The sequence below is a fragment of the Melospiza georgiana genome, chromosome 10 (assembly GCF_028018845.1).
Source record: "Melospiza georgiana isolate bMelGeo1 chromosome 10, bMelGeo1.pri, whole genome shotgun sequence".
Classification (NCBI taxonomy): domain Eukaryota; kingdom Metazoa; phylum Chordata; class Aves; order Passeriformes; family Passerellidae; genus Melospiza; species Melospiza georgiana.
This window is the reverse complement of record NC_080439.1, coordinates 6,626,023-6,645,517: the sequence shown is the minus strand read 5'-3', so window position 1 is coordinate 6,645,517 and position 19,495 is coordinate 6,626,023. Positions and strand designations below refer to the sequence as shown.

General features: G+C 46.4%; 1 protein-coding gene across 3 annotated transcripts in view; it reads right to left on the bottom strand.

The window, feature by feature from the left end:
- LOC131087616 (calcium-activated potassium channel subunit beta-2) overlaps positions 1–19,495 on the bottom strand; it is a 93,908-nt gene that overhangs the window by 3,913 nt on the left and 70,500 nt on the right. For 2 of the 3 annotated variants that reach the window (XM_058031397.1, XM_058031395.1), the window contains 3 exons: positions 13,566–13,676; positions 6,957–7,127; positions 4,266–4,461 (listed from right to left, as the gene is read on the bottom strand). In XM_058031397.1, the coding sequence (XP_057887380.1) occupies positions 4,266–4,461; positions 6,957–7,127; positions 13,566–13,621 (423 nt within the window). In that variant the 5' untranslated portion in view covers positions 13,622–13,676. The remainder of the gene's footprint in view (positions 1–4,265; positions 4,462–6,956; positions 7,128–13,565; positions 13,677–19,495) is intronic. The other variant, XM_058031396.1, reaches the window with a different exon arrangement.

The window sequence follows — 19,495 nt, the reverse complement described above, 5'->3', positions numbered from 1 at the left end:
ATTTGGTTTTTTTTTCTTGTCATATTTTTGCTATTCATTTCTGTTTCTGGAATTCCCATGACGTATCCTGAATGAGGTGATTAAATGAGAACTTGGCCACTTTTGCAAAATACAACTTCCCACTGACAGAGAACAGAAGATACGTAGAAGCCTAAAGGATGAAAGATTCATGGGCTCTACGTTTGCAGAAATATCCCAAGACTGCAGTGAGTCCAAGTGTTTTCAGAGGGGACCTGAAGCAGAACTTGGGCTGTTCCCTACACCACCAGCTGCGTTGGGCTGCCCATGGTGGAGGGCCTGGGAGCATGAGACTGTGGAGTGCAGCTGTGCCAGGGAAGTTGGTTTATTGTGCCTCTCATCCAGACTCCTTGTGCTGAAGCCGTGTCACTCTCCAGGCTTTGGTCTCCCAGGTGCTCTCCAAGGTGTGTGTGCCCTTTGTGAGGTCCCTGCCTCACTCTGGTTCTCCTGAGACCCTGGAAACATCTTGATCTTAGCTTTGATCCTCAGCACAAGGACATTAAACTTTGGTTGTGGGGTGCTCCTGGCCTCCTTCAACACCTCCACTTTCCCAGTGAGATCCCAGGGCTGTGTTTCATAGGTGTTTGGCAAACAAGAAGAAGACTCAATAACAGGATGTAGAGATATTTTCTTTGTTTTCCATAGTTTAAATTTTCAATCATTTTCTGCAATGCCTGGTAAGGAATTTTATATCCACAATTGTTATGCTCTACCTGTGCATGTAGACAATTATATCTATGCTGGTTTTTAGCACTTCTGCATTGTCAAACACTGGAAATCTGTGAGTTAACAATGTCTGGTGCTCTACCTCAGGTGAAGATTCTGTGATACAGCATGAGAAAGGTGGTTCTTGTGTCCCTTGCAATCTGAGCACAAGAAGGATCTATCAGACAGTTACAAATAGAAGTTGTGAATAATGTTTTCATCTCTACTTTCCTAATATAAAGCATTGGGTGGGTATCCTGCCTGAACTCCTCTGGATACATCCATTCCAGTGCCCTGCTCAGTGCAGAGCTGCTCAGGGACTTGTCCAGTCAGGTTATGAATATCTCCAGGGATGGAGATCACACAACTTCTCCAGGCGAGCTGGAGGCAGTTTCCCTTGAATCAATGAAGATACGCTAAAAAGGCTATTGCCAGAAAATCCCCAGTTCAGGCTGGGCAGTGAAATACACAACTCTCATCATACTGAAATACACAACTCTCATCATATTGAAATACACAACTCTTATCACATGTCTGTGGCTGGGATTGCTGTCCAAGCTGAGCCTGGAAACTTAGACAGGATGTGCTGTGGCAATCTTTGTGAGAAAGGGGTCAGGATGGCAATTTACACCTCTTTTGGAAAGTGCAACAAGTTTGGAGAAGGATTGAAAGAGGAGTTCTGTACCTGAGCTGGCCTGAATTGATTCTTCCAGACGAAATTTTTCTGTTCCCTACTGGAATCCACAGCTGAACACCTCTGCTTCCCCTCCCTGCACCAGGCAAAATCCTTCCTGGCTTATAAACACCTGAGTGTTCAGTGAGAAACCCTGAGAATCCACAGAACCATTTCTGAGTCCCAGGCAGTTACAGCTGATTTTGGTGATTAAATCCTTCTTGTTATCTCACTAATGGAGAGCCGATACAAATCAGCAGCAGCTCCAATGACATGAAAAGAGTCAAAATTACATAATATGAGATAAAAATGGGGCTTCTCTAATTGCTTTAACTGCCACAGCCCTTTCTCATGGTGACAGCCTGGCTCTGTGGCTGATTCACCTCTTGCAGAGGCTGTTAGAGCCTTTGGCAGCTGAGGAAGCAAAGGGTGGCCATGGAAGCATTTAAACTGTTTTGCCTGTGGTATTGACAAGGGGCTGGGCTTGTCCTAAAGGCTGGAGATAAAGCAGGCACAGCAAGAGCAATGAAAAGGCAGAAAAAATCCTTATGTGCTTTTCTTGGAAAGACTCGAGCAGCTTGACAGATACCCACTGACTCCCCACTGATTCCCACCAGAGACTGGCAGCAGCATGCTGTAGATCTCAGTATAAATTGTTCCTGCTCCTTTACTCCACCTCCTGAGCTGACAGCCAGGTTAGACAGCGATTCTCCTGGATAAAGCATTATTTAAACTCAAAGTGGATTTTGCTCTGTCCGTGCTGGCTGGTGGGGAACAGAGAGGGGCAGCTCCAGGTGCTGCTCGGTCCCTGTGTGTGGGTGCTCAGCAAAACAGAAAGGTTGGTGGAGGGGTGGCACCTTTTGAAAGTCACTGGTGTTGGTCTTGGAGTGTCAGGACTGTGCTCTGTGTTGTCCCCAGTAATGTCACAGCTCAGTGAGCCAGGCACGGGGTTATTTTTGTTTATTTAGCAAAGACAGGGAACACAAATGTGAGTAAATGGATGGAGAGGGACAGCTTAGCACCCAGCTGGAGCATCACCCAGCCCATTCAGGACTGCTTTCCTGCTGCATGGGGATGCTCCCTGGCCAGGGAAGAGGGGAATCACATCTGGAATGCTGAGGCTGGTTGTGCTGATTTGAGCTTGGAAACTCTGCTGATCCGAGCCATGAGCAAGAAGAGAGGTATTTTACAGACATTGCAAACTTCCACTCAGAACTGCTTTTGTATTCAGGTCACATAGCCAGCAGCATGTCAGGAAAACCTAGGAATCCTTCTGAGAGCAGAGCTTAACCTGTAAAACAACCTTGGGCTGGAGAAGTATTAACTGTGCCCACACTAAATTAAGAGGAGGTGGCATCTGGGAGAATTTCAAAGTCCATTTCAGCAAGCAAAAATGATCAATAAAAGAATGTGGAGATTTATGCCGAATCTCTCAATTTATTTGAATCAGTGGAGCACAGAGATTTATCTGATCTCTTTTAATCAAATTGAGGCATGAACATCACGGTTTTGCTTTTGCCCCTGCAGGAAGTGAGGTCTGTCTGTCCTGCCTCAGGCTTCACAGACAGTGAGTGCCTCTTGCTGCACTGATGCCAGAGTGGAGGGGAAAAAGGGGGAACTCTTCACCATTTCACACTTCAGAGCCAGAGGACTCCACTTCTCAGCCATGAGAGTTAATTATCCAGCAGAATAAGCAGCCTAGTGCAACCATGCCATACTTTGATTGATTTTAATATCACTTCATCTTAATATGCAGGATTAATTTGTTCTACTGAACAGCTGCCATAAATAGAAAACACAATAGGTTACTTTGTCAGCAGCCTGATCTGGGGCTCTGCTTTGCCAAGTTTGGGGTTCAGTGACCCTGGATAACCAAGCAGTTAAAGGAAATCTGGCACCTGTGAGTCTAATGATCCCACTGTGTCCCAGCTCCCTCCAGTTTGTGCTCTCAGGGACACAGGAGTTGTTAATATGAAGAAAGGAAGGTGGGGACAGGGAGATTTCCCTGTTCCCATCTCTCCTCTCCCTGTGGAAGGTGGGGAGTGATGCACAGCCCATATCAGGTGCACAGCTGTGCTGCTGCTGCATTCCCTGCATCTGCTGCTCCCTTCAGCCTCCAGACAGGAGCTCTCTCCACCCCACCTGCATGGGGTTACACGGGGGCTTGTACTTGCAGAAGCAGAGACAGGAATTCTTCAGGCTTGCTCAAAATAATTCCACTATTCCAACATCTGGAATCAGAGCAGTTGTGCTGTAAAGATGGGGCAACTCTTTATTTTATTCACACCCCAAAGCCAGGCACTTTATGTTCATGCTGCTGCTTTTACCTTGGCACTCCCCACTCAGCAAACTCTCAGGGTCTTTGCAGGGGGAGTGCAGTGATGGAGCCCAGCCCAGCTGAGCTCAGGGGGCTGCTCAGGCTCAGGGTTTGTCACCAGGGATGGAGATGGGCTCTCCTCCCTCCCCATTTCTGCCTGCCCTGCAGAAATGGTGCCATTTCCACTCTCACTGCCACATGGATGCTCCCTGCACATTTCTAGGGCTGTTCACTGTCATGGGGAGCCATTCCTGGGTGGGAAGTGACTTGCCCACAGCTCCATGAGAATATCAAGGTGACAAGTGCTCAGTGATCCACTGATCCTGTAAAGCTCTTGAAAATGATGAGGGAGGCTCCAGCCCTCAGGGCACAGCACCCCTGGAATGGATGGAGGCAGAAAATTGCCCCTCTCCAGACATGTTTGTGCACTGATTTCTGCTTTCTCTGCTCTGTGAAACAACCTTATATTGCTTTAAAGTGAGGAATGGATGTAATGAGATGAGAAGCCCTCCAGAAACCCATTTAGGAACAAATTTTATTCTGTGCTCCTACCTCAGAATTAATTTTCATTGTTTCCTCGGTGTGGTAGAGTAGAAGCTTCTGGCCAGAAGAGGTGAGATTAACATACACCTGCAGGCAGGGGTACTGAGAGATTTTCCAGCACTCTGGGCCGCAGTTAAATGAGCAGTTAAAGGTTTCTGTGATGGATGCATTGAGCAGTGAGCACTGAGTCTCTTCTGTCCAGACACTAAGCAGGAAAAAAAAAAGAGACATTAGAGCATGGCAAGAATAGGCAAATAAGCACTAAAGCCATCTCAGGATTCCCATCAGAGATGTACTGGGGGCATCTTGCAGGAGAGGCCACGTGTTGCAGCAAAGCCTGGGCTGTCTCATGCCACATCACGCAGACAGTTTAGCCTTTGGCCACAGAATTACCCAAAATCAATTACAAAATTACCCTATTCACTTATGCCTGTGTATAAATGGAAACTGAACTGGAACTTTGGTGCTGGAGAAGGTGAATTTGAAAGGGTGTCAGCAGAGAGAGAGGAAAATGAGCAGCCTGTGCTGGGGAGAGCACAACACACACTGTGCTGCATGACAGACACCCTGAGCTGGGACTTGAGAGTTAACTCAAGTATCACTCAAAGTGATAAAACTCAAACTCCAGGTCAGTTTAAAGTGAGGACAATTTTGATTTGAGGGTTAACTCAAAGTCCAGGCCAATTTAAAGGTTGAGAGGACAATTTTGAATTAGCAGGGTATGATTCTCATACATGAAGACATAGGAACTCTCAAGTGGGACCTACCTGTGGGAAAGCTTTTCCTAGGGGCAGCTTGCTCAGTTTTCTCTAAGTCAGTGGCTGTAACTTTTCTGGAGGATTTAATCTCATCTCCAATTCACCAGAGGCTAAAACTGGAACGATGGAGCCTGGCTGTGCACTAGCAATGTTCACTGGCATGTATTTAAAAATCTGCAGCTGTGTTTTCCTTGGGGAAAGGGCACACTGAGGGCTCTGCAGAAAGCCCTTTGTGGGCTGGGGGAAGGTTTCACCCAGGGCTCCCTTTAATGGTGCTCAGCCCCTCAGCTCACCCCCAAGGTCTTGCCCTACCACGAAGGGCAAGATCCCTGCTTGCCCCTCAAAAAACCTGTGAGGGGCTTTACATAGAAAGTGATATCAAAGATTTCTGCCTAACTCTGTTGCTGCTTTACTTAAGCAGTAATTCTGCTTGTATATTCAGTTTTACATTTATATTAAATTATGCTATGTTTTCTGGGGGGAAATGGAATGAAAGGATTTTTCTCACCCTCCCGGGCAGTATTTGTTGGAGGGGTGCTGCTGTAAAGGAGAATAACCCCTGAGGAGATCTGTCTGTGCGGAAAAAAGTGACAGCAAAGGCTCCTGGGTTGTCTTCTCCTCACTTTCACCTTTCTGGCTGCTGTTTTATTCATGCAGGGGGTAATAAAATGACACCTACCTACCACAGACTTGTGAAGATGGAACAGTTGATACTTTGGAGGTGTTTTGATATCATCTGGCAATTTTTTTTCACATATCTCATAATATAAATCAACTCTTTGCACGTGAGCAATTTTGACCTTAGCAGCCTCTGCAATTGACCCTGATATTGCTGAAAGATCTGGGAGAGCAATTTGGAATAGCAAATGCTCTTGGATACTTAACAGGCCTTGATCTCAGCTTTCAAAATCGAATTGTTGCCTTGATTTAAAAAGGGACAAATAACTTTATCACATGCATAACATGCTTGCAAATCAGTACAGCTCATCCTCATCTGTATTCCTCATCACTGCAGGGTCAAGAGGGAATATTCTCATGCAGGTGCACCAGTATAACTGAGGATGCTCACACCAGTTACTGCAGGCACTTCTTGCATGAGCCTGAAGAAGAAGCCTGTGGTGTTTAACCCAAATATTCCAGTATGTGCCCCTGCCTTCGTGTGGTTTGGGGCATGGCAGACTGATATTTGGATCCCCAGTTACACATTTTTCATTCTCTTAACTCCACCAATCAGGGCAGGGAAAAACCCATCACTGACAGTCTTGCTGCAGTCTGTGCTGGATTTTAAATAGGGCTGATGCTTGAAAACTGATTACAAATGTTGTTAATGAATCACAGGCCAAGCTCTCTGGTCGGTGGCAGAGGAGGAAGCCAGAGACAGCCCCAGAAAAATTAAGTGCAGTGCAGGAATGATGGAAGATGGTCTTTTGCTTTCAGCAAATTGCTATCTTTCATGAGGATTTCACTTGTTAAAATGAAAGTAATAACCAACATGGAAAACTACGTGCTACAAAGAGCTTGATTTCCTTCCCAAATTAATTCTCCATCTTTCATTTGGAAGTGTACTGTTTCTCAGGGCTGCAAAATGTTTTTTGCTCTTTTGTCCTGAGTCTGGGCTTGGCAGCAGCAGCCCCTGAGAAGCTGACATGGTTCAGCAGACTGCAGGCCAGCTGATATGGATATTATACTGGTGTTCAACAGTGCCAAGTCTGAAGCCTGTGGATTGAGATTTTGTCAAGCAGGAACCTAATTCTTCCCTCACTTTATGCCAGCATCACCCAAATTGCTTTCACAGTGGCTGTGCCTGATTTATACCGGGGCAAGGAAGTGCAGAGTTTGTCTGACCAAATGAACAATTATAAACCTTTAATAAAAAGAGCCAAAAGAGCAAGGCACATGCAGGCAGCTGGGGATGTGAGGGCAGGGAGAGCCCTGGGGTTACCTTTGCATGTAGGAGCGCAGCAGGGTGATTCCCAGCAGGAAGTACATCATGATGGAGCACACCATCATGGCCAGCCCCAGCAGGATGGCTCGGTCCTCTCCAGCCTTCAGGGCTGTCACTGTTTTCCTTTTGTCCAGTAGGTCGTGATCCCTGATTTTTTGGTAAATATTTCTGAGGTTGAAAATAATACATTTTTGTGTGAAGTTCATGTTTAATCATCAATGCAGCCTCTAAAGAAAGGGTGGGCAGTTCCACCTCCATACCCATCTCATGGGAGAGAAAGGCTTAAAGGTCCTCTGGTGTCCTTTTCCAACAGATTCACTCTGACCTGGTGCAAACTTTTTCATCTCCAAAATAAATTACAGCCATTTCTGAAAAGGTGAAAACCCCTTACAGCAAATACAAATCTTAAACACTTGTGCCAGCTCAGTAAACGCTTCTTTGGTACAGCCTCTTTGGCTCAGCAGAATTATCCCAGAGGTGCATTTGACCTGACAGTGCCATCTCAGGCCACCACAAGATATCCAGGTGTATGAGGTGTCTTTTCTCCAGCTGAATAGGGTAACAGGTCTTACATTACCACATGTAGGAAATAGCCTGAAGAAAGTCACTGTTAATATTATCTGAAAGGACCATGCTCTCTTTTGATTCACTACAGGCTATTGGTTTGGACAATTTTCCGCCCTGAGTGTGGCTCAAAGCTCATGAAACACTGTGGGGATTTTGCAATTGATTTCTGTGGGTTTTTTTGATTGGGAGCTTATTTACTTTATTCATAAAACAGCTTTTGGAAGCCCAGTTACTCATTACAGTGAAAGCCCTCACAGAGAATTATCCACCAGAGCTATTTGTTCTGGGATTAAAAAACAAAAAAGAAGAAGAAGAAAAAAAAAGAAAGAAGATACAACAAACCATTCCCCCTTCAGCAGAGAGTCCTTTGCATTTTCTAACCATAAGTCCTTCTTTCATCTCCGAGCCTTTGATGATTCAATGGGTCATGAGGACACAACGGTGGAGAAGGAAATACTTGAGTACATTTCAAACACACTCAAACTTTGTGGGTTTAAAATGTACTTACAGACCTGAGGCCGGTCAAAATCTCCTGTGCTTTCTGCTATGGTTCTTTTGAATCATCCAGGCAGCACTCGAAGCACAGCTCTGAGCCCTGGCACCACCATAACATGGACACAGTAGGACACGTGGGAGGAGTTCCTCTTCCACTGTCTGCAAAATGGCAGGTGAGCAACATCAACGTCACTTTGGCCTCCAGCAAACCCACCACTCCTTTCAGCTGAGGCCACCAAGGTGCACTCACCCGTAGGAAAAAAAAAATAACTGTCAGGTCAACCAGAGAACTTACATTAGCTATTGAGGATAAAGAAATAGAGATAAGACAGATGTGAAATCACACATAAGCACAGTAGATGCAACAGCAAAAAATATGTTTAATCATAGACTCCCTGAGACTGGAATTGAATTTGTATTTAGATGATGAGTCACAGCCAGGAAAAGCACATATGGTGTGGGGTTTTATAGCAAGAATGCTGCTTAGACAGTACTGCAGTCAATAGTCTCCTGTACCTAACAACCCTTGAGGTTTCTTTATCCAACTGCAGTTTACATCTTTAGGTGTCCGTGTTTCTCTTCAAAACCATTCTTTAGAGCTTGTCAGTATTTTCCTGTTTGGAAATGAAATGATAATTCTGCCTGTCAAGGTTTCCTCCGCTGTTCGGGAAAAAAAATAATATATTGTAAACTGGCAGATGCAATTGCCTTCAAAGAAGTAATGTAGAATAATAATCTAGTGCTACTTTTCTATTATTATTTATCAAACTGTATTTAACTGCTGCCATTCAGATTTGCATTGCTCCCAAATGGAAGCAGGCAGGAAGGCAGAGATTGTCATGCAGTTCCAGCACATTAAACCATCACACAGCATAACTTATGGCAACGTGGAGGCATAAAACAGGCCCAGTGCAATCACTCACTAATGCCATTGGACATAAAAGGGATTCAAATGGACAATCTGAACACAAATAACTAATTGAGATTGGTTACAAGTGCTTCCCATGTGCCCCTTAGCCAAGGAACACACCATCGGAGGTAAAAAAAGGAAGGGCTGAAGGATGTGTAGTGAAAATGAGCTGCCTGGCAAAGGTGACTGGTGAGCACCTGCCAGGTGCATCCTCCAAGCTCACCCACCGCAGGAAATAAAACTAAAGAAAGCTCTGCCTCAGAGGTCAGGCTTGGAGCACAGCTTCCACTGCTCTTTTGTAAATGTTTGTTGTTCAAAGGCCCGAACAACAGAAAAGTGATAGCCTGGTGTACCTCACTGAGGGCTTTTCCCCCCAAATCCCCGCCTGGAGTCAGCCTGGTGACCCTGCTGGGGTGGGTGGTGGTGTGGCACATGCCAGCCCATGACAGCAGTCCTGCCACAGCCCAGGAGACAGCTCTGAGCAGCCTTCCTCCTCCTCCTCCTCACGCTTGTGACTGCACCGGGGAGGTGCCAATTCTCTTTGTGTGATACTGGGAATGTCTGCTGCGACAAAACTTCACAATTTTGCCCCTGAGAGCCCTGTTTTGGGGAACACAATATGTTTTGCCCAGTATTTGGGCAGACACAGAGCAGTCTCAGCACGTCCCTCGCTGGGGCAGCAGCAGTGCCCTGCACATGAGTGTGCAGCTGTGTCAGGGTGGGTGAGTGAGTTCATTACCTGTGAACTTCTGGCACAGCTCAGGGGCCTCCCTCTGCTCGGTCAGCTGCAATAATGCCCTGCTTAGCTGGCTGCTTTTGGATCCCAGAGCTGCACAGCCACAGCCAGCTGCCTGCTGGGCTGTTTCAGTACAGGTCACTGCACCCCAGGCACTGCTCCCTCCATCTAATCCCAGTGCTTCCCTGGGATAACTCCCCATATGCCATCCAGGGGGCTGTTGGCTTTTAAAGAGGCCCCAGCTGTCAGAACAGGGTCTTCCTGACCTCTGCAGAGGCATTTAATAGGAAGAAATCCCCCAAGGACAAAAGGTCTTTGTGCCCTTGATCATTTCCAAAGTGAAGTTCTCCCCTGCTAAATTTCCCTGTCCTTTCTGCCAGGCTGCTCAGAGGATAAAAACTGGCTGAGATCTCAGCCATGGCTGTGCCTGCTGGGGACATGCAGAGATTTCCCTCTCCGTGTCCCTGCACAGCAGCAGTGCAGGGATCCCTTTCAATGTGCCCAGCAGATCCTTCTGTACCTCCTGCTCCAGAATGAGTGAAGAGTGCTAAATGTCCTCATGGGAAAGCTAGAATAACCAGGCACCTGCAATGACTTTATTTATTTCAAATAAGCACAGATTACCTACCTTCAAAGCCCTCCCCTTGCAGAGGGACCATGGGGCGACACTGAGGGAGGCATTGCCTCCTCTGGCACCACGCAGTCCTGGGGCTTGTCAGACAGGGATGCCTGCCTGAATAATTCACAATGACTTTGAATTCACATTCCCTTCTCTGATATAGCTGTTGTTATGCAGATGTCACTCAAATTACCTCATGGTGAGGTGTTTACTGATATCAGAAATCCATGAATGCAGTGGTCAGAAACTGCACCTGTGTCTTACCTGCAGAATTCCCCATATTCAGGGATTTTTCTGCTCAGAAGCCACCTTCTTTACATTTTTATTTACAGGTATGTTTGGTTGCACCAGTTTTTGCTAGTAGACCTATGGCAACAGCTGGAGCCCTCAGAATAGATAATAACAGATTTGTTCACTCAATTCCTTCCCTCTTCCTCACCAGGCTGGACAAAACTGAACCAAACCAACCAAACCAGTGTTTTGTTTTTCCAATGGTTGCGATGGTGTGGAGACCCTCTTTGACAGCTGAGAAAGAATGAGGACTCGACTGCTTTTCCAAAGCATAAAATGTGGCATCTGGGCAAACATCAATGGCTAAAACAGCAATGAAACACAGATATTCTGGTGCTGATCCTGCAAAAAGAGATGTCTCAGAGATACTCGATTCCTTTAGAGCAAGTGGCTCATTGCAGCAGAGTTAACATTATAGTGCCACCCCTCAAAATTCTGTGGCTGTAGCACATATTGGGTGACAAGTTTGCTGATCCATACAACAATTTTCATGTCTGAAGTTTAAAGAACAAAATTCTTGGGAAAGGGTCATTTAAGGTGAGTAATTTCTCTGAAAGACACCACCTGTTTGATATAATGATGGCACTGGTGACCTTACATGTGTTAAAATCACTGCCAGACACTGGAGGATGAGTTTCTCCCACTAGCAGCACTTGCTCTGCATTCACACCTCTCCTCTGCAGTCCTCAGGCTGCCATCAGCACTCTCTTATTTCCATCTTCTTTTCCTCCCTTTCCCTCCCGCAATTTATTAATCACTCACAAGCTACAAAGAAGTCCTTCTCCTGGGAAATAAACCCACCCAAAGGCTTGTCAGGATATGTGAATTTACCATGGCTGGTGTGCAGGCAGAGAGATCCTGCTCCCTGTTCCCTGTTCCTGCAGGCAGGCAGGGATCAGCTCTGCCTGGATTTGTGCTGACCAGACCGTGGTGAGCCCTCAGCCCAAGTTAATCAGCCCAGCTTCAAGGCATGGTGAGAGTCAAAGGCTGTGCTAATCAGCAGCTTCCAGCCAGCCCAAAGTGTGGGCAGATATCTCCTCACCCCTGGGCCATGACGATGTTCCAATGCAGAAGGACATTAGCCTGGGGAAAATTCAATTAAAGAAGAGACTGGCAGAAGTACAGGAGGTATTTAGACAACCAGCTCCAATGAAAGTTCATGCTGCAAAGCTGACCTTTTTGTCTTCAAAATATCTGTTTGGGATAAGATAACCCAAGAGCTGAACACCTATGCAACCTTAGCAGAAACATTCAGAGAATTGGCCAATTCTCCAAAGAACCTCAGGGTCCTGAGGGCAGCTCTGCTGCCTGAATTCAGGAGTGCAGATTCCCAAGCAGATGTCAACAGTAATGTCTCATTAGAATTACTGAAGAGTGTGTTTTGCTAATTGGCACTGTAGGTACATTGAGATCTGGTTTTGTTTCACTGGAGTGTGATTTTTTGTGATTACATTTAATACTGACGGCAAGAGGAACTGAAGGAGAGGTGGAAAGGGGCAAAGGAAAGAAAAGAAAGGCAAATGTGTCCTTGTTGTGACAAGACAAGCTGTCCAGCAAATCTTACTACAAAGGAGAGGGATTTTGGAAGGACGAGTCTGAGCATTACTGACAATTATTATTTCATCATTGATATTTAACTTCTTTTGTTCCCAACTGAGCACTGCCTTTGTCTATGGACTTCAAATCTCTCCTTCCCTTCCCTTCTCTTTGGAACATTTCCCTGCTCCCCTGGGAGATCCAGCATCTCATTTATTCCTGTCTCCTTCAGCCTGTTCCCTCCAGCAACACCACTCAAGTGGGCTGGTGAGGCAGCAGCTCTCTTCCAAGCAGCCAAACAACCCCCAGCTACTGAGCAATGCTAAAACAACCCCCAGCTCCTGCGCAGGGTGTTGATCACAGGCTCATCCTCACACAGGCTCATCCTCACACGCGCACCTGCACAATGAGAAATCAACTCTGGCAGCTGGAGGCATGGTTCAGGTGTGGGGCAGGGACCTGCCTGGGGCACAGTGTGGCTGCTGGCTGGGGCAGGACACCTGCAAAGAGCGTGAAGGCTTTTCAGGGTTGGGGCTGCACAGCTGGGGCTGGGATTAGTGTGCTTTCAAACCTGACACAGAGATGGCCACAGGGCGCTGCTGGTGTCTGAGAACAAGGAGGGCTTTGGTTATGGCTCTGGCTCTGGGATCTCTGCTGGTCACAGTGACTCTGAGATATGGACAAGCTCATTTTCCCAAGCTGGCAGCTGAAGGAGGAGTCAGGATTCTTCTGTTCTTGTTCTCAAGGTTGTTTATTGTTTCTTATCTATAATATTCTTTCTCCAACCTGCCAAGGTCTGTCTGGCAGATCGGTCAGAGGCACACTGCCCACCTCAGAGGCGGCGTTGTCTTTTCATACTAAAATCTACATGTACTTTATTTACAATAACTTTCCAATACCTATCACCTACGTTAGACAGTGAGCTTCTACTCTAAACCAATCTAAAGTGCCAACACCACAGCAGAAGATGGAGGCCAAGAAGAAGAAAGAGAAAGACTGGACACACCCAGATTCCTCCATCCTGCCTTCTGAACCTCCATTCTAAAAACCCCAAAAATCTATTTTTCACCCTGTGATAAATTCACTATCATTTTACGTAAAATCTTTTGACTTGTAATTCTTCATATAAAAGTTGATAATTGTTTTTCCATGGGACACGATCAAAGGCACAGGGGTCTTGGGCTCTGTGCCAAGGTCCCTGAGCCCCTTGGCAGGGTCTCGAGTCCTCCAGGGCAGCCAGAGGAATTTCCTGGGGTCCAACATCTGGCATTGCCCCTGGGCTCTGCTTTGGCTTGGCACAGTAAGCCTGGCACTGCTGGGCTGCTCCCATGCCTGGTGGAGCAGAGCTGGGGCTGTGGGCACAGGGAGGGCACTCTCTGCATCCCTCCTGCATCCCCAGTGCCACCACTGATATGCAAACCCATAGGAGACAATCAGCACACGTGCCTTTACCTTTTCTCATCATGTCTGTAAGATGTAGATCCCCGGCCACTGGTCCAAATAAACATTTTAGAGGGCTGCCCAGGGTTGGCTCTGCTCGCTGCAGCGGGACGATGGAAGGACCTGGGGGAAGAGGGATAATGTTTGTCACTGCCCACCCAACATGGCAGAGCACACCATATCCAGCGTGCCAGATCCCCTGTGCACTGAGGATGGACATTTGTTAACTTGAGATGAGATATAAAATAATGGGGATGAGAGACCAGTGTGTTGGAATGGAGAATAAACCCCATTTTAGCCCCACTGGGAAAAGGTGAGGCTGGATAATCAGGCTTAGCTCTGCTCCATGCTGCAAAGGACTCATACCATGGGCAAGAAATCATCAGTAGTTCAAGAACAGGTAATAGCTGTGTGCAGTGTTCTTATGGCAATATTTTTTAGGGACAAAATGGCTATTGTTTAAGCACATCCACACTCATTACAGGTTTTGGTTGTTCTGCAGCTCCCAGAAAGATGAGGCTCTCAGGGAGGGTCTCTGAATGGGGCAGAAGTAGGAGATACAAATGCAGCATTTTCTGGAAGTGTAACTGATATGACAAAGATATCTTTTCCCATGGAGAAATTACTATCTCAAGGCAAATTAGATCCCTGCCCAAGGACTTCCTTGTTTCACTTCAGGGTGTGAGATCTGTTGCCTTCTCTCAGGCTCTCAGGCCATATTGGACCTGCTAGTGGGGCCATGGTTCCCCTTGTAGCCCCTCTTAATTTCTTGTGGTTTTAGTGAGGCTCAGTTAAAAATCTTGGTCTCTGAGAATTGGGCCACTCCTATGAAGGCTGCATTTTGCCTTCTTTTACAGCACAACAATTTGTGTTTTTAATGCATTCAGATACAAGCTTAAGGGAAAAAATATTCCAGATACCAAATAGTTCATTGTGAAGTTTTCATACACTGGGGGCCATTCTTTATCTCTCTGAAAAATAAGCCTGATGGCTGATGCTGTCAGCAGAGAAGGCACATGATCTGAGAAAGTCTGTAAAGCCACTGTCTCCATCATCATGCAAAGGGCTGATTTCAATATTTGCATAGTGGGGAACCAGGAGAATACTTAAATACTGTAGAGGTGGCTGCAGGGGAAGACTGACGTGGACAGGAGCCAAAACCCATCAGTGTGCAGACAGGCTGGTGGGTGCTGAGGGACTGGGCATTCCAGCTGGAGCCAGCCCAGAGCCTCTACCACAGGGGCCAGGACGCAGCCCCAGGCCCAATTCACAGCCTGGATGGGCAAACTGGGCAAACTGGGGTTCCTGTCACCCCCTCCCTGCTGGGACCCTGCTGCCCTGCCAAACTGGGGTTCCTGTCACCCCCTCCCCTCTGGATCCCCCTGCCCTGCTCAGATGCTGGCTCAGGGCTGGGACCTGCAGACAAGGACCTTGCCTACAATAAGAGGCGGCAATATTTGATGGAGCTTTTGGCTGCATTGGGGAACAGCAAATTGGACAAGAAGGGGGTCCAGAGGAAGGGAGGAGGAAGGAGGGGAATGTCCCCCCAGCCCTTTCCCTGATTCTGTGGTGATCAGTGCAATCTGAATGCCAAGAACAATTCTGTTCTTTCCATGCAACCACTGTAGTTAAATATTGGGAATGAACAACAGGATGAGGCACCACCTCCCTGAAATAACTGTAGTTTAGAAGTGAAGTAGCATCTGCTGGGATCTAATTAACATAGCCAACAGCTAAGTGTTTTGATAGTGATATTGGTCAGAAATTTCACTTGTGAAATCACTCACCCTGAGCCAAATCCTCACACTGCTGGATGAGATTTCACACACATTACCTCAGACAGCTCCACAGCGACCACTCAGCTGGGGCTTCTGCTCCAGGCCATGCAGGAGGGGTCAGAGCAACTCCCCAAGGGCCACAGTGCATGCTGGACTGAGCCTGTCCCAGGCTGAGCCCCTTAATGATGGAAAATAAAATTTTGTTTTATTTAAATGATGCCATTGCACTCGTTAGGATGTCACGCACTACAGGAGAGCCTGGTTGTGCTGCCACAGCCTGAGCGGTCCCAGAGCCATCAGGAGATGGTGGTGAATGGTATTAGAGAGCCTTTTCTTAATTAAGCAAAGCTTGGGCACACATTAGAAGTCATCAACAGCTTCTGCCACCTGTCTGAGCTGACAAGGACACCTGGGCAGGACTCCCTGGGCAGGGAACCAGAGTTTTAAGCTCCAGAGCAAATTGCTGGGCTGGGAGCTGGGTGAGGGGGCCTGTCCCACCGAGGGGATGCCAGAGAAGGAAGAGGGATGCTTCTCTTCCCAGAGAAGTGGGAGTGATTTCAGACTCCTTTGCAGTGCCAGTGCCCTGGGGCTGTCCATATGTGACAGCTTTAATGCTGCCTGCTTCGTTAGTTGAGCAATCCAAGCTAACCACCACTATTTAACACACAATTGCACACCTAATTTTGTGTAAAATTGTAACAGTGATGACATCATAACACTGCTCCAGAGGTCAGATGAGTGACCGAAGCCCTAGGCAGGGGTTAGACATTGAGTAAAAACCTTTTGTGCACCAGCAACAACGCAAACTCCCCAGGAGCCTTCTTTGAAGGCCTTTGGAGGATTCATAACCTCCAAATTTGCATTCTCCATGAGCATGCTCTGCCCCACCATGTGACAGTGTTCACAGGGGTCTGAGGATGAGGGAAGAGATGAGGATCTGACTGTGTTTCAGAAGGCTTGATTTATTATTTTATGATAAATATATATATATTATATTAAAACTATAATAAAAAAATAGAAAAAAAGATTTCCTCAGAGGCTAACTAAGAATAGAAAAAAATTATAACAAAAGCTTGTGTCTGACTGAGAGTCGGAGACAGCTGGATTGTGATTGGCCATTAATTAAAAAGAACTAACATAGACCAATCACAGATGCATCTGTTGCATTCCACAGCAGCAGGTAACCATTGTTTACATTTTGTTCCTGAGGCCTCTCAGATTCTCAGGAGAAAAAATCCCAAGGAAAGGATTTTTCATTAAAGATATCTTTGACACCACCAGGTCAGTTAAACCTTCATGCCTTCCTCCCCTGCTGGATAAGCCTCTGTGACCCATGTTTCTTCACTGCCCCCTCTCTCTTTTCTGGGAAAACAAATAACACTACTTTTTCTTGGTTTTTATCCCCCATGGCTTCTCAGAGTCAGCTGCTGACAACTTATTTTTATCATGCAACAAGTAATCAGCCTGTGCACCTCATTACTGCAGGACGTCAGCCTTGCATTCAGAGTGGATTGTGTTATTGCTTGAACAGACAGAGCACCTAAAATACCTTAAAAACAGTGGAGAAGAGCTGCTTCAAGCTGCTTTTTAGACTGTGGGGGTTATTCCTATAGGGCAGGTTATCCAAACATTGCTGTAGTTGAGGTGACTTTTGCTAATCTGTCTCCTTCACTATTTACACACTGTGGCATCAATGCAGTTGTCTCTTGACACGGTTGCCACAGTGACAGGCAAGGGGGAAAAGCTTTGGTTTTTACAAAACACACCTCATTCTTCACATCTGGGTTTATTCTGAGTAAATGCTCAAGGCTAAGGGCAGAAATGCAGAGTAAAGAGTGCACAGTCTGGTACAAACATGAGTCTGTGATGCTGTTCCATTCCTCCCATCTCTTCTTGTTCTCATCCTCTTCTTTAGCATTACCTGCTGGTGGATTTCATGGAACTCACTAGAAAACCTGAGAAGATGTCCACTTTTTCAGCCATTGCAAGGTGAGAACTTGAGACAGCTCTTAGAAAATTAGGAACATTCTGCCTTGTCCTAAGGACTATCAGCATGTCTACATGCAACCACCTGATTGAGGATTTCAGTGTGAAGAAAACACAACAGTGGGGCAGACATCTTTAATGAAAAATCCTTTCCTTAGGATTTTTCCTCTTGAGAAGCTGAGAGGCCTCAGGAACAAAATGTAAACAATGGTTATCTGCTGCTGTGGAATGCAACAGGTGCATCTGTGATTGGTCTCGTGTGGTTGTTTCTAATTAATGGCCAAGCACAGTCAGCTGGCTCGAACACAGAGCCCGACCCACAAGCCTTTTTGGCTTGCTATTCATTCTTTGCTATTCTATCCTTAGCTAACCTTCTGATGAAATCCTTTCTTCTATTCTTTTAGTATAGTTTTAATGTAACATATATAATAAAATAATAAATCAAGCCTTCTGAAACATGGAGTCAAATCCTCATCTCTTCCCCAATCCAAAAACCCCTGTCAACACCGTCACACAACAGGGCAGCATTTGCTTCAGATTTCTATAAAAAGGGATGTAATTCTGAGGGTAAATCACAAAGTCCCTTAGCTGGTACCTTGGGGACTATATTACATACCCTGTATTACTCTGTTGTCCTCACTTCACCCTGGGTTGGCTGCCCTGCTTCCTCTGTCTGCAGTTTGAGTCATCATTGGTATGAAAAGTCTCTTACCTATAGTCACCACATCTCTGAGCAGCCAAAGAGAGGTGTTGCAGACCATGTTTTTAAATGGAAAGCTGGGTTTTAGATGTGTGTTTGCTTGTAATTGCCTCTGCCTATGCTTATGTTAATCACAGGGTTTCTGAGACCTTGGAGAACCATTTACAGCACCAAACTAATGAGCTTTTTTCCCCTTATGACATTTCATTTCCTGGGCAGTGCGGCCACTGTAAAAAGAGAAGCACTTGCATTAATTTTGCCTCATAAAAGACACCCTGATTCATCAAAAGGCAACAAAAGCTAAACATTCACCTAAAGATTCAATCACTGAGCACCCCAGCTCTGTGAATACACCCACATCCCCCACTGTCCCTGCTGACAGCTGCTGGATGCTTTATCCCAGTGTTTCCCAGCCAGAAGATTCATTCAAACCCCAAGGGAGCTCTCTGGGAACCCCAAAGTTTTCCTGCCACCCCTCTCCCCTTGGCACCCACAGCACCAGTGCCAGATCTTGGGCAGATGGGTCAGGGGCTGTTGAGTGGTGGGAAATATTTGGTCTCTCTCATGCCTGGATAAACCCTTTTTTGAGTGGTCCCATGAGAAAAGGAGAAGACTGAAGCCAGGCATCAAAGACAACCTGCCAGAAGACAGTTGAGTTCACTTTGAGGTGAATTTACTGAATATCAGCAATTAGACTTTGCGTCCAAACAGGTCTTACCCATGCTTCTGTCTGGTGATAGAATGTTCTCTTATGGATTAGATGAGCCAGAAAACAGGGAAAAGTGGTGTGTGATGAAGGAAGGGAGAATAAATAAAACAGCCTGTTAAATTTTTAATTGGCTGGAGAGTAGTCTGGCTTTCAGAGCATGGAATAGTTTCCCAGGCAGAGTGGCAGAAGTAACTCCTGTATTAAGATGCTCCTGTCTGATTCAGGAGATGATCCAGGGCAGGTTTCCAGTCCTGGTCTTAAAAGAATAAAAGAACTGGACCAAGGACCCTTGTTTGCATCCAAAACACGACAGAAAACACACACCAAGAACACAATGAAGCTAACTCACAAAATAAATGCATCTGCATTAGCAGAAGGCAGTCACCACTTAGGGAACATTGAACGCTCTGGCAGCAGCAGCTCTGGATGGAGGAGCAGCAAAAGCAACAACAAGGGGTGAATTTGTGCCTCTGTGAGGGAGCTTTGCTGATGGGCAGGGGCAGGGCAGAGTGACACAAACTGCTGCTCTTGCTGCAGCCTCTCAGGAGCCCCAGTGCACCAAGAGCCTGATCCGGCCAGCAGGTGACCTTCAGCCTGGGCAAGGGGGAATGGAACCTGGGCAGCTGCTGCTGATGCACTGACAGAGCACGGGAAGGCTGATGGTTAATGATGCTTCATTAATGATTCACTTCTATTTCTGACCTGCTCTGAAATCTCCCCAGAGCTCAGAGCTGAGCTCTCCATCCAGGTTTCGAGTTGAACGAGGGAG